Genomic DNA, 16,036 nt, shown 5'->3' on the forward strand with positions numbered 1-16,036 from the left:
AATTATGGAATTTGCAAAACTACCAAGTCACAAAAAGAGGACTTCATCTCAAATGCTATCTTGAGAAAGTCCAGGCATCAAGATGTAAGGATTTGAGTATCTGTAAGGATTTGGGTAACTGTGATTAGGAGATGTTGGCTGATTGGTTCTCTCCTTGATAATCAAACTGGGTTTGGACACCAGATGAGGAGAGGCAAGGTCCAAATCTGGGTTTTCCATAGTGGTGCTATCAAAAGAACCTTGCCTTGAAAAACTCTTTAAGTGTTTGATTACTTGGGACATCAAGTTTGGAGAGGACAGGGGAACATATATGAACCTCCACTTGTTTCAGTTTAATATAAAAGTGTCTGGGTCTCCTGCTAGAGTAACCTCTGACATTGCTACATATAAATCCACCTTGTGACTCAGTCTTGAAGCAAACAAGTCTATCTCTGAAAGATCCACCTTGGACACCAACTAACTGAAAATTGTGTCCCATTCTATTGCAGAGAGATTGTCTTGAGACAAAGTGTCTGCCCAAAGGTTCTGCTTCTCTGGGAGATGGGAGGTGATCAGGTGGCAGTCTTTCTTCAGACAAAGGCTGAAAATCTGAAGAGACTGCTGAGAGAGGAGCCCTGTTTGCCAAGGCAGTGGATGACTGTCACTCATACTGTCTGAGTGAAACTAAAGTGTGGAAGACTCTACCTCCAAAATGTCTGTAAGGACTATGAGGACTGCCTTTAGTTCTCTTGAATTTATGTGCTTTCTCTCCCAGGCATTGTCCCACTCTCCTCTTCTTAAGTGGCCTTGCAAGAAATGGTAATGTAACCACTAGTCTGACACATATGTGGTGACCACTAAAGTCAGGAGCTTCACACTCCAGGGCAGCACTGTGTCAAGCTTGTATGGTGACTGCCATGATGTTAGGCATCTTGCCAGGCAGAACAGTTAGCTTGTCCCAGTCCATAGGGTGGAACATCTTCTTTCCTTCTAAAATAAGACAGGGAAGCTTTATCATGCCCAACAGAACCACTCCCTTTGCAAAGTTGAGAGACCCTACCAAACTTTTCCACTGCCAGAAAGTTATTTATTGGGAATGTCTGATCCTGAATATCTGCCAGCATTTCTTGCAGTTCTGTACTGAAAGAGTGACAGATTGGTCTAATGTGTTCCAACTGAGGCCTAACCAAGTGAGAGTTTGACTCAGAGAGAATACATTTCTGAAAGTTGAACTGCACACCCATGTGAGAACCTACCTTCATTGTGGTGTTCAACTTTCTCTTGCATTTTGACTGAGAGTTGGCTACTATCAGCCAGTTGTCTAGGTAGAATAAGACATTCACTCCTTCCTCTACTACATGTGGATGTACTGGGGACAGAACCTTGGTAAAAACCCTTGGTGCTATGCTCATACCAATAGTTAGGACACAGAAATGCTACATTTTCTCCTGACTTTGGAAAGTCAAAAATATTTTGTATTGGAATGTGCCAATATGCACCTTTTAGGTTTAAAGAAGCCAGAGAAGCTCCTTGAAAAGTGTTTCTCACTCCTGAGATGGAGTGGTCATTTTGAAGTGAAGGTTTTTTATGTATGTGAATCAAGACAGTTAACACTGCTGATCAGAGCAGGTGTGAAACTTGTGAGACCATGAGAGGGAGATTAATGGCACAGAAAATATGTTTCAATGAGAGTAATCACCTAAGCTAGCAATTGATAAGGTACCCTTCTGCCTTCTTGATCTTCTGGAGTCTTTTGAGGAGTGAATCACTCATGTGTTGAATATACTGAGGATCAATATTGTCCCATATGTCCTGAATAGTGGCTTGGAGAAGCAGGAGGGAGGAGGTGTCTCTGTCTTTGAGCTTAAGTTTAATGTTTGCCCACAAATTTTCTATGGCATATTTGCAGGCCAAGGTTTCAGAAGGTTGACATTGCAGAAATCAAACCAGTTAACAATTAACTTGGCAGTATGGTGTGGTGCACCATCTTGCATAAAGGTGTCAGCATTATACTTTTCCATACAGTTATCTAACTCATCCATAATTGGTTTAAAGTGGTTATTCTGGTTCATCCAAACATTCTTTTGCAAAACCCTAATTTCCCAATACCATAATAAGAAAAACAACCTCACATCATCAGAGTCTGGATGTTTTACAAAGTGTTTTGCGTAACTGAGCATTACTACCAGGTCTGCAATACATATGGTTTATCTGGTTGTCTGTAACCTGAAAGCATGCCACATCTGACCAAAGTCCCCTGTCATTTGTTAAGTCCCAATCCTTGTGCTGTGACACAAAAGCAAGCTTTTTCATACATTGAGCACATGTAATGCAAGGTTTTGGCACTGCATGGCAACTATGATATCCCAAGTCACATTTCACATATACGAGTATGTGCAGAGTCTTTTCAATTACCCCAGCCAGCAAAGCAGGGCTCCTGGCCTTAAGTTTCCTGCTGGTTATACGAGGGTGGACTTCAAGCTATCTGTGAGTAATGTTCAGTGGGTAAAGTAAATTTAGTCAGAGCAGAAGGCGTGGTCCCTCTCATGCAGGCCTTCATGCCTGCACCACCCATGGTAATTCTTCCATTTAGACTGATAATTCATAATAGTTGAATGCTGTTGTGGTAACTCTTCCATTTAGACTGCTAATTCATAATAGAAGAATGTTGTCTAGAGCCTGCCAAGAACTTCACATCTCTTCTGGAATAGCCTTGATGGCAGAGGGTTTGCTTGATAGTCTCCATGCAATTACTCAAAGAGCATGATGACCATTGTGGAACTGGTGGGACTGTGGCTGCTGAAGTAGGTCCTTGTGTGTTGGGAGGAGGTGAGGAGCAGCAATGGTCATCTGCAGCAGATTGGGGAACCACTCCTTGTGCATCCAGAATGATGCAATTAAGATGAGGGTCACCCCTTGTGATGCCTGAAGTTTGACAAGGAGCTTCCTGATTGTCTGAAAAGAAGGAAAGACATACAGTTCCTTATGATCCAAATTGAAGAGGAAGGCAACTGTTGCGATGGCCATGGGATCCTTGAATGGAGAGATGGATACTGAAATCCTGTAGTTTTGGCTGGTGGTAAATAAATCTGTAAGAGGTCTGCCCCACAGTTTCCACAGGGCTTGGCAAAGTGTCCGCTCTATGGTGTCTCCTGCTGAGGTAATCCACCACCACGCTGCGAACCCCACTCATGAGCTGAGTCTTGATAGTGATAGACTTGTCTTCCTCCCAACACAGAATTCTCATTGCTGAGCATGAAAGAGTGAGTCTGTCCTTGACAAGCCAGGTACAGAAAAGCCTCACTGTCTTACCTTATAGCTTGTGGTGGAAGTGAAGAAGTGCTCTTAACTCCAGTAGGTAGATGTGCAGTGCAAACTTCTCCTTGGACCACAGTCCAGCCATGGTGTGGTGAAGGAGAGAGCAGCCCTATCCCTTTGTAGACGCATCCATGTACAACATGAAATCCAGAGACTCCTCTTGGAGATCCTGGCTGGTAAGAAGATTGGATTTCTGTGTCTTCCACTAGAGATCCAAGAGAATGTTGGAGATCCAGCTTACTTGAATGTTGTTATCTTGCACAGTGCTGGACCACTGAGAGTGGATATGAAACTGATAAATGAGTAATGTCATGTGGCTCAGCAAAGTGAGCCACTCCTTGGCAGTCAGGCATTTTGAATCCATGAAAACTTGGAGAAGAGCTAGAAGGTTGGCTACTCGAGCTTGCATTGGAAAAGCCTTCGAAGGAGACGACCAAATGTCCATCCCCCAAGAAGACCATCCCCTGAGCTGGCTGTAAACGGGACTTCTCCCAGTTGATACGCGCACCCAAACGTGCACACAGCTGAAGCAGCACCTATGTCAAGTCGTGTGCCTCTTTCTGTAACTGCCAGGAGAAGTCAGTCATCAAGATATTGAAGTAGGCAAATGCTCCTTCTTTGCAAAGCCAACAAAATGGGAGCCATGATCCTGGGGTGCTATAGAAACACTGAAGCACAGCACCCTGAACTGAATTCCCAACCTCTCCAGCTGAGTCTGAGGTATCAACAGCTTAGGGGATGTATCAGCATCTGCAGATATGCATCCTTCAGGTTGACTGATGTCATTCAGTTGCCTCACCTGACAGAAGCCAGAATGGTTCTCACTGTCTCCATCCAGAACTTTGTGGTGATGTGGCAGTTGAGGAAGGAGAGGTTGATGACCAGGTGAAAACTCCCTAACACCTTGAGCTGTAAAATCCTCGAGTCAAGAGAGCTTCCTCTACTGCACATTTATCAATGAGGGCCATGACCTCTGCTTCTAAGGCTTTGCCTCGCTCAGAGCCTGGCGAGTAGGAGACCAAGTGCAAAGGAACTCCAGGCAATGGAGGGGAGTGGAAAGGAATCCTGTATTTCTCACAGAGGACTTGGAGCACCCACTCCTCTGCCCCCAAGTTCTCCCAGTCTTTCAGATGCCAAGTAAGGCAGCCCATGATCGACGTCATCTTGGCAGGGGAGTTACAAAAAAACTGACTCCTATTCTTTTTTGGTGGAGAATCTTCTGAATCCTTCAGGTGTCAAGGCTTACAATGCTTGGTGTAGGAACAAGAATGAGAGTGAGAGTCAAAAGAAGTGGAGGGGTGTGGAGTGCCTGACTTTGGTTTTGGTTTGGTATGAGACTTGGTATTGGCTTCCATGAGTGAAAATGAGGCTGCCTTCTCTGCTTGTTTGATAACCTTGTCATCAAAGAGAAGGTCAGAATCAGCATCTGACCTGCAGTTTTGGAAACCAAACTGAAGTGATGTGGCAGGTGAGAGAGAATAGACTTCTTTCTTGCTGCCCTTGTGTTGGGAATGGTGAACACTGTAGTCCATGCCTGGTCCATCATTGGCCCCTGAATACTATGGAGAATTTGTTCCATCACATTGAACCAAACATTACTTGGACAAAGCAAGGAAAGCAAAGGTACCCTTCACCCAGAACAGAAAGTTCTGCATCTCCCAAATAGTGAGTAGATCCTCTTCCAACTTTGCCATCTCACTCTGAGCTACATTGACCTGTGGTTTGCCTTGCATTGTCAAATGAGGAATCAAGTCAGGGTTAATCTTGGTTATCCTGTTGTTCCTCCCTTCATCCTGTAGAACTTATAGTATCTGGGAGCAAGATATTTGACAAACAAAGGCTTAAAAGACTTGTTAGGACAAGCTAGGGCAGTAAAAGCTCATTGCATTATAAAGTTTACAGGCTGTGCCCATGTCAAATGAGGAGTGGGAGCCAGCATATCTTCCCTCTGTAAGCCTGGAAGGTATGGTATGAAGGCTCCTGAGTGGAAGAAAATCTCACAAAGAAATTCCATCATCACAGTGAAGTTAGGTGACGAGTCCAGGAGATGACTGCTATCATCTAAGGAATCCACTTCCTCTTCCCCTTGCCTCTTGTCCTGACACCCACCATGAGATGTGGACAGCGGAGGCTCTAGGGAGAAATGAGATTCTGGAGATAAGTGTCAAAGAGAAGGAAAACAAAGCACCAAACCATCTCTATGCAACACTAAAGGATTTGGGTGGGGGGAGGGGATGAAGGAAAGGCAGCCCTTCACTTTCAAGTTGAAGGAGAAGCATCATGAGCAAAGGCATGAACAAAAGTTTTGTGTGGTTCAGTGTGGTGACAATGATGCGTAGCACAGGGAGACTGTGGAGTTCCTTTACCACTGGCCCAGCAGGTGGGTAAGCCAGCTGAGAAGTGTTAACCTCCATGGTGTCCAGCAGGGGGCTGCTACACTCCTCTCTTACTGGTAGTGCCTGAATAGAAGACTCTGAAGGCTTCCTTGATGCCATAATCCAGCAAAGTAGCAGAGCACTGAACATACTGAAAAAACACTGGAGAGAAGATGCAGCATGTTGACAGCACCATTTGTCCAGCAGAAAATGGAGATTGTTGTGTATGTGGGGTTGCATGGCTGCTGTACGGAGTAGCAGCGCAATGCACAAGGGGGGTTTGATTTGATTATCTGCTGACAGGCACAAGAAGATAATGTGTTCATTGCCAAGGTAGAAGGAACAGGTATTATGTCAAACATAATACTTGTGGATGATAAGTACATTCCCAAGATCTAGAGCAGAGCTATACACCATGTCACTGAAACAAAACACACTGGTGTTACCTTGAGAGAAACCAGAGAAATTGCCCAAGTCCACCTCAATGAAAGACTGGTATGACATAGTACAGGCAGAGTGGGCACACAAGTGACGACTCTTGTTAAATGGAATGAACCACCATTGACATACATCCTCATGCTAGCATGGATGAGCAGCAAGAGAAGAGAGTAAACATCAGTCTAGGTAAGTAAAAAAAAATTAAGCCTCCTCAGGTATTTGTCAAAGCATGTATGACTGACTCAACAGAAAGGTGCTGTCTGGCCCAAGGGCTTGTTTGATGCACAAAATTTCCCCCCTTTGAGGTGTTTCTAGCTAAGATAAGTGAATAACACCTATTCTCATACTTGGCTGTTTATCATGCCAGCAAGAAGGACATTTTATTGATAGTTTTATATTTAATAAGCTTGAGAGAAAGTTTCAACTAAACCACTATCAACAAGTTTGTTTTATAGTTACAGTTGAAGAATTCATCTGTTAATGGAAAAAGAGTAACATGATGTTTCTGAATGTTTTTAAGTGAGGCATTATGTATCTCTGGTTACTGGATAGATGTTAGAAATACTGTAATTTACAACATATATCATGCCTCAACAGATATCATGCACCTTAAGAGCCATAGGTTCATTTTGGGAAAAAATTTGAAGTGTTTAGAATGCCTACAAATCATTAAGTATAGCTAACCTTCTTGTTTTCCTATGTAACACCACATAATAGTTACCAAGCATAACAGATTATGTTTATTATAAGTTCTTACTGCCTCAATTTTGCTTGAGAGATATGTTAGTAATGGTATGTGTAGCCATTAAAGACTACCATAGCTGGCTGGTGATCTTGACAGTAGGACCAGGCTGTGAGCAACACTTCATATATCCAGCAATTACTTCTTGTCTTCTAACCAATAAAATGAAGTCCTTTCATAGTTCTCACTAGTTAGACACTTAGAAAACTTTATAAAAGATATTGAAAGTTTAATGCATGTGACCTTCCATCCCGCCATTTTTGTTTACTCCTGAACACAGCACATTCACAATAGTGTCGGTGTCAGTTTTTCAACAGTGGTAGATATTTCACACAACAGGAACTGATATATCAATAAGAAAATAATTTATAATTTTTAGAATTAATATTGATCAGCATAATATAACAACAGAGGTGAGCCAAAGTTGTGTACTGTAGCATTGGAAGACTGATTTGGCAATGCTACCAGCTGGTCATTGGTGCAGATGCCACAGAGCAACTGTAAACAAACTGCTCATGGCAGCATATCAGGCTTCCATATGTGTCTTTGAATTTTTTTACTATCATACATTGTTGATTGAAGTCCTGTACCAATATAAGAAAAAACTGTAATTCAACAGATCATCAATCATCATTAAAGATGGGGAATATTTGTAAGTTTTAAGTTTGAATGTACTTTAGAAACCATTCAATAAATTTCTATTTGCAAACAGTACTAATTTGGCTGTATTACTATTTTCATAAATCTTCACTTAAGGTCTGTTGCTAGAGTATGGTATTTAGATAGCACTGGACTGTCATGGCACTTACAAGGCAAATCTGGACCATATGTCCCGCCCCCCCCAAAAAAAAAATGTATAATGCACAGGGCTAATTTTTAAGTTTGATATGTAGTAAAAAATAGTGCGGTATAAGCCAAAAAATACGGTATGTCACTGTGTGCTCTGCGTTTCTGGGTGCTGGAGAAACAGGAATATATCACTGTGTCTTTTTATCAATTAAACAGTAACACCACAGCACTTAATTTTTTGAGTTTCTTTATGGTTTTGTGTACACAATTACACAGCATTGACTCCAACAAGAGAGACGCCAACAATCTTTATGTGGTCCTCTGCCGCACATTAGGTCTCACTCATGCAGCCACTAGTAGACAAGTGACACTCCTCCCTGAAGTATACACCTCTCTGCCTCCTGCTATGCTGCCTCAGGAAGTGCCACCAGCTAACATACAGCATATGTAGACATCCATGTTTGCATCATGTGATTGGGATAGTGCCAGCTGCTGTGCTAGTTGGTGATATTTTATCAGATGAACAATAGGGAAGTTTCCTTGACTAAATGGACAAAGGACAACTTTTACATAAGAACATAAGAAGATAAATAAGGGAAGCTACAAGAAGCGACCAGGCTTACATATGGCAGTCCCTGTATGAAATATACCTAACTATTTCCACCTATCATCCCCATCCATAAACTCATCTAATCTTCTCTTAAAACTTCCTAATGTCCTAGCACTAACAACATGATTACTGAGTCTGTTCCACTCATTTACCACTCTATTTGAGAACCAATTTCTTCCTATCTCTTCCCTAAATCTAAATTTTTCAAGCTTGAATCCATTATTTCTTGTTCTATCCTGACTGCTGATCCTAAGAATTTTGCTTACATCCTCCTTGTTATAACCCTTATACCATTTAAAAACTTCTGTCAGGTCCGCTCTTAACCTACGTCTCTCTAAAGAATGTAAATTTAACAGCTTCAATCTCTCCTCGTAAGGAATATTCCTCATCCCCTGTATCCTTTTAGTCATTCTCCTCTGTACTGATTCTAATAGACCTATACCATTTCTGTAATGTGGGGACGAGCGTAGTCTAGATGAGGTCTGACCAGTGCGAAGCATAACTTTAATATTACTTCCGGTCTTCTACTTTTAACACTTCTAAAATTGAATCCTAATACCCTATTTGCCCTGTTTCTGGCCTCTATGCAGTGTTTTTCTAGACAGAGTTCAGAGCTAACTATAATTTCTAAATTTTTCTCGTACCCTGTAACTACCAGAGTTTTGTTATTTAATGTGTACCTACTGTGTGGGTTTCCTCTACTTATGCTAAGTACTTTGCATTTGTTTTTGCTTTTGTAATGTTTAACAAAGGGTCTGACCAGAGTTTCGTTATTTAATGTGTACCTACTGTGTGGGTTTCCTCTACTTACGCTAAGTACTTTGCATTTGTTTTTGCTTTTGTGATGTTTAACAAAGGGTCTGACTCCTACCTATCCCTACTTACCTGTGGTTACACACATTTCACCCTAGAAAGAAACTTTTATGATTGTATTTTGTTTTCAGCAAGACATCTGAGTCATAAAGTCTTTTACTGACCAAATACGTGACTCATACTCAACAAAATTATCTGCATAACAACACAACCTTACTACTATACAACACAACTACTCCTTCTTAGTAGGAGGAGGCAGTAGGCACCTGCTGAAATGATAATTACTCCCAGTGAGCTCTAAAGCATTGGATCAGAGGGTGCTGTGAACTTATCATTAAATCCAGCTGTGACTCACTAAACATTTCCCTTTGTGTCTCACAACACAAGGGGGCTGTCACAACCTACTCTCTAAAGACAACTCTCTTCCTCCACACAAAACTACAAACACCTGATAACACACACACACACCCTTCACTCAAAATTTCAAAATTATCATGGCGACTCCTACACCAGCCTTGGAGTCCCCATCTGGGGAGGGGACCACAAGTGTCCCCAGGTCAGACTGCCCTTCTGACAATGACTCTAAGTGTCTTGATACCCCACTCAACTTTTTCTTCATTAACTTCTGTAACATTTGTGGTCTAAGATCTAATTTTCAATCCGTAGAACACCACCTCTCCTCTTCTAAACCTCTTTTTTTTTTTTCTCACTGAAACTCAGGTGTCTGAGGCAACTGACAGTAACCCTTTTTCTGTTCCCATCTACTTTCTTTATCCTCATTTTCAGTCCAAACCTGGATGTTGAGTTTATGTGCGCAACGACTTAACCTGCTCTCATGCCCACGCTCTTGAATCTTCTGAGTTTTCCACCATCTGTCTACAACTACAGAGTCACTCTCAAACTAAGTTTATCTGTGCTGTATACCTCTCACCTAACTCCTCTGACTAAAAGAAATTCTTTGACTATTTAACTTCCAAAGTGGAGCACATTCTGACTCTTTTCCCTTTTGCAGAGATCTCCATTTTTGGAGACTTCAGTGTTCACCACCAGCTTTGGCTTTCCTCTCCTTTCATTTACCATCCTAGTGAACTAGCCTTCAACTTTGCTATCCTCCATGATCTAGAGCAATTGGTCCAATACCATACTTGTATTCCTGACTGGGCATAAGCCCAACATTCTTGACCTTTTCCTGACCCCTAATCCTCTGCTTATGCTGTCACCCTCTCTTCTCTGTTGGGCTCCTCTGATCACAATCTCATATCTGTATCTTGTCCTATTGCTCTCAAACTAAATTTATCTGTGCTGTATACCTCTCACCTAACTCCTCTGACTAAAAGAAATTCTTTGACTACTTAACTTCCAAAGTGGAGCACATTCTGACACTCTTCCCTTTTGCAGAGATCTCCATTTCTGGAGACTTCAATGTTCACCACCAGCTTTGGCTTTCCTCTCCTTTCACCTACCATCCTAGTGAACTAGCCTTCAACTTTGCTATCCTCCATGACCTAGAGCAATTGGTCCAATACCATACTTGTATTCCTGACTAGGCATAAGCCCAACATTCTTGACCTTTTCCTGACCCCTAATCCTCTGCTTATGCTGTCACCCTCTCTTCTCTGTTGGGCTCCTCTGATCACAATCTCATATCTGTATCTTGTCCTATTGCTCCAATCCCTCCTCAGGATCCCCCTAAGCGAAGGTGCCTCTGGCGTTTTGCCTCTGCTAGTTGGGGGGTACCTGAGGAGGTATTTTGCTGATTTTCCTTGGAGTGACTACTGCTTCAATGTCAGAGACCTGTCTTTATGTGCTGAGTGCAAAACAAAAGTGATAGTGTCTGGCATGGAGGCATACATTCCTCACTCTTTTTCTCGACCTAAACTTTCCAAACCTTGGTTTAATATAGCTTGTTCTCATAGTATACATAATAGAGAGGTGGCCCACAAAAGGTACTTAAGCCTTCCATCACCAGAATCTCTTGCACTTTATATTTCTGCCTGGAACCATGCCAAGTCTGTTCTCCAATTAGCCAAGAACTCCTTCATTAACAGAAAGTGTCAAAATCTTTCATGATCTAATTCTCCTCATGACCACTGGCATCTAGCCAAAAACATCTCCAATAACTTTGCTTCTTCTTCTTTCCCTCCTTTATTTCAATCAGATGGCACCACTGCTATCACATCTATCTCTAAAGCTGAACTCTTTGCTCAGACCTTTGCTAAAAATTCTACCTTGGATGATTCAGGGCTTATTCCTCCCACTCCTCCACCCTCTGAATACTTCATGCTACCTATTAAAATTCTTCACAATAATGTTTTCCATGCCCTCATTAGCCTAAACCCTTAAAAGGCTTAGGGATCTGATGGGGTCCCTCCTATTGTTCTCCGAAACTGTGCCTCCATGCTTGCACCTTGCTTAGTCAAACTCTTTCAGCTCTGTCTGTCAAAATCTGCCTTTCCTTCTTGGTGGAAGTTTGCCTACATTCAGCCTGTTCCTAAAAAAGGGTGACCGTTCTAATCTCTCAAACTGTCATCCTACTGCTTTAATTTCCTGCCCATCTAAAGTTTTTGAATCTATCCTCAACTGGAAGATTCTTAACATATATCACTTCACAACCTTCTATCTGATTGACAGTATGGGTTCTGTCAAGGCCACTCTGCTGATGATCTGGCTTTCATTACTGAGTCTTGGTCATCCTCTTTTAGAGATTTTGGTGAAACTTTTGTTGTTGCCTTGGATATATCAAAAGCTCCAAAAGCTTTTGATAGAGTCTGACACAAAGCTTTGATTTTCAAACTACCCTCCTACAGCTTCTATCTTTCTCTCTATAACTTCATCTCAAGTTTCCTTTCTGACCGTTCTATTGCTGCTGTGGTAGAAGGTCACTGTTCTCTTAAATCTATTAACAGTGATGTTCCTTGGGTTCTGTCCTGTCACCCACTCTCTTATTACCTTGTAAACCAAACTTATTGTCCTATCCACTCCTTTGCTGATGATACCACCCTGCACTTTTCCGAGTCTTTTCATAGATATCCAACCCTTCAAGAAGTAAACTTTTCATGCAGGGAAGCCACAGAATGCCTGACTTCTGATCTTTCTAAAATTTCTGATTGGGGCAAGGCAAACTTGGTATTGTTCAATGCCTCAAAAACTCAATTCCTTCATTTTTCAACTCGACACAACCTTCCAGACAACTACGCCCTCTTCTTCAGTGAAACTCAGCTGTCTCCCTCTTCTACACTGAACATCCTCGGACTATCCTTTACCTATAATCTGAACTGGATCCACTGCTAATAATTCCACAGCTATTATCAAATAAACCTGATGCAGGAGCAAGGATAACAATATAATAGCAACAAGAACAACACTTAGTACTACTATTAGATTATGACAATGATAATAAAAAAAAAATAACAATAAAAATAATAATAATAATAATAATGATAATAATAATAATAATAATAATAATAATAATTATTATTATTATTATTATTATTATTATTATTATTATTATTATTTTCACATCAACATGTTTTTTACACTTTTCAGTCAAACACTGTATGTTTATTTTTGCTGCTTTTAGCTACAAAAGATTAGGAAAATATTTTTCAGTTGCAAAATATCTTAACATTACATGTACTCCCCTCCCATAATGGAGTGTACTCAAAAGTATTCTACCTGCTGCTAAAAACAGTGTGACCGGATTGAGTTGTGTAAAGTTGGCCATATGAAGGCAGTTCTGGAAAAGGACTAATAACAGGAGTCTGTATTGGAGGTATCTTTGGGATAGAAACATTATCATGGTGGTTTTAAGAAGTACTCTTGGGTGGTGGAAGGTAAGTTGGGTTGAGGCAGTTAATACAACCTGAATTATAGCCTTGGTGAAGCTTTACAACAAAGTACTTTGGTTCTCTATGAGCAACTTCATAAAGATCAATGTCTGGTGCCTTCAAATTCTTATACATGCAATCCACAGCATTACAATGAGTCAACAAGTCATAAGGCTGGGAAAGAGAATAATAGTAACCTGATGCTAAATCAGGAAAGAATAGACTGCATTTCCTTGATGAAAAGTTATATGGACTCATGGATGGAAGGACTAGAATATTCACTTAAAATTAAAGTTTTAGGGCATATGTGACAAGCTGGAAAAAAAACATTTTTTTAAAATCCAACCCACGTTTTTGTTTTGTAGGGGGTTTATTTTTTGGGGGGATATTTTTTCTTTATTCCTCATATTTATATGTAAATCAGTTTAAACAAGCAATTAATAAGTAATCTAGATTGAAACAAAAGATTTGAAGCTTTTTTTCTTGTAGGAGGGGCACTGGCCAAGAGCAACAAAAATATAATAAAAAAAGGTCCACTGTCCGGTTGTTAAAAATTACAGGTTAAGTGTGTTGAAACCTCCCTCTTGAAAGAGTTCAAGTCATAGAAAGGAGGAAATAGAGAAGCAGGAAGTGAGTTCCAGAGTTTACCAGAGAAAGGGATGAATGATTGAGAATACTGGTTAACTCTTGCATTAAAGAGGTGGACAGAATACGGGTGAGAGAAAGAAGAAAGTCTCATGCAGTGAGGCCATGGGAGGAAGGGAGCCATGCAGTTAACAAGATCAGAAGAGCAGTTGGCATGTAAATAACAGTAAAAGATAACAAGAGGTGCAACATTGCAGCGATGAGAGAGAGGCTGAAGACAGTCAGTTAGAGGAGAGGAGTTGATAAGACGAAAAGCTTTTGATTCCACCCTGTCTAAAAGAGCAATATGAGTGGAAAACTGATCTCTCTCCATACATGTGAAGCATACTCCATACATGGACGTGTAAGGCCCCTGTACAGAGTTAGCTGCTGGGGGATGAGAAAAACTGGTGGAGATGTCTCAGAATGCCTAACTTTATAGAGGTTGTTTTAGCTAGAGATGAGATGTGGAGTTTCCAGTTTAGGTTTTTTTTTTTTTTTACGTAGAAAGGACACTGGTCAAGGGCAACAAAAATCCAATGAAAAAAAAAAAGCTCACTGAAATGCCAGTCCCATAAAAGGGTCAAGGCAGTAGTCAAAAACTGATGAATAAGTGTCTTGAAACCTCCCTCTTGAAGGAATTCAAGTCATCAGAAGGTGGAAATACAGAAGCAGGCAGGGATTTCCAGAGTTTACTAGAGAAAGGGATGAATGATTGAGAATACTGGTTAACTCTTGCATTAGAGAGATGGACAGAATAAGGGTGAGAGAAAAAAGAAAGTCTTGTGCAGTGAGGCCGCGGGAGGAGGGGAGGCATGCAGTTAGCAAGATCAGAAGAGCAGTTAGCATGAAAATAGCTGTAGAAGGCAGCTAGAGATGCAATACTGCGGCGATGAGAGAGAGGCTGAAGACAGTCAGCTAGAGGAGAGGAGTTGATGAGACGAAAAGCTTTTCATTCCACCCTGTCTAGAAGAGCAGTATGAGTGGAACCCCCAGACATGTGAAGCGTACTCCATACATGGACGGATAAGGCCCTTGTACAGAGTTAGCAGCTGGGGGTGTGAGAAAAACTGGTGGAGACTTGTCAGAATGCCTAACTTCATAGAAGCTGTTTTAGCTAGAGATGAGATGTGAAGTTTCCAGTTCAGATTATAAGTAAAGGACAGACCGAGGATGTTCAGTGTTGAAGAGGGGACAGTTGAGTGTCGTTGAAGAAGAGGGGATAGTTGTCTGGAAGATTGTGTCGAGTTGATAGATGGAGGAATTGAGTTTTTGAGGCATTGAACAATACCAAGTTTGCTATGCCCAATCAGAAATTTTAGAAAGATCAGAAGTCAAGCATTCTGTGGCTTCCCTACGTGAAATGTTTACCTCCTGAAGGGTTGGACGTCTACGAAAAGACGTGGAAAAGTACAGGGTAGTATCATCAGCGTAGGAATGGATAGGACAAGAAGTTTGGTTTAGAAGATCATTAATGAATAATAAGAAGAGAGTGGGTGACAGGACAAAACCCTGAGGAACACCACTGTTAATAGATTTAGAAGAACAGTGACTGTCTACCACAGCAGCAATGGAACGGTCAGAAAGGAAACTTGAGATGAAGTTACAGAAAGAAGGATAGAAGCCGTAGGAGGGTAGTTTGGAAATCAAAGCTTTGTGCCAGACTCTATCAAAAGCTTTTGATATGTCCAAGGCAACAGCAAAAGTTTCACCAAAATCTCTAAAAGAGGATGACCAAGACTCAGTAAGGAAAGCCAGAAGATCACCAGTAGAGCAGCCTTGACGGAACCCATACTGTCGATCAGATAGAAGGTTGTGAAGTGATAGATGTTTAAGAATCTTCCTGTTGAGGATAGATTAAAAAACTTTAGATAGGCAGGAAATTAAAGGAATAGGACTGAGGGATTAGAACGGTCACCCTTTTTAGGAACAGGTTGAATGTAGGTAAACTTCCAGCAAGAAGGAAAGGTAGATTTTGACAGACAGAGCTGAAAGAGTTTGACTAGACAAGGTGCAAGCATGGAGGCACAGTTTCGGAGAACAATAGGAGGGACCCCATCAGGTCCATAAGTCTTCCGAGGGTTTAGGCCAGCGAGGGCATGGAAAACATCATTGCGAAGAATTTTAATAGGTGGCATGAAGTAGTCAGAGGGTGGAGGAGAGGAAGGAACAAGCCAAGAATCGTTCAAGGTAGAGTTTTTAGCAAAGGTTTGAGTGAAGAGTTCAGCTTTAGAAATAGATGTGATAGCAGTGGTGCCATCTGGTTGAAATAGAGGAGGGAAAGAGGAAAAAGCAAAGTTATTGGAGATATTTTTGGCTAGATGCCAGAAGTCATGAGGGGAGTTAGATCTTGAAAGGTTTTGACATTTTCTGTTAATGAAGGAGTTTTTGGCTAGTTGGAGAACAGACTTGGCATGGTTCCGGGCAGAAATATAAAGTGCATGAGATTCTGGTGATGGAAGGCTTAAGTACCGTTTATGGGCCACCTCTCTATCATGTATAGCACGAGAACAAGCTGTGT

General features: G+C 41.3%; 1 protein-coding gene across 10 annotated transcripts in view; it reads left to right on the plus strand.

Moving 5' to 3' along the window:
* LOC135103708 (uncharacterized) overlaps positions 1-16,036 on the plus strand; it is a 254,425-nt gene that overhangs the window by 150,681 nt on the left and 87,708 nt on the right. The window contains exon 10 of one of the 10 annotated variants that reach the window (XM_064010317.1): positions 489-697. The exons of the other annotated variants lie outside the window; for them this stretch is intronic. Within the exon in view, the coding sequence (XP_063866387.1) occupies positions 489-551 (63 nt within the window). The 3' untranslated portion in view covers positions 552-697. The remainder of the gene's footprint in view (positions 1-488; positions 698-16,036) is intronic. 10 annotated transcript variants of the gene reach the window in all.

Source organism: Scylla paramamosain, chromosome 9 (assembly GCF_035594125.1).
Source record: "Scylla paramamosain isolate STU-SP2022 chromosome 9, ASM3559412v1, whole genome shotgun sequence".
In the NCBI taxonomy this organism is placed as follows: domain Eukaryota; kingdom Metazoa; phylum Arthropoda; class Malacostraca; order Decapoda; family Portunidae; genus Scylla; species Scylla paramamosain.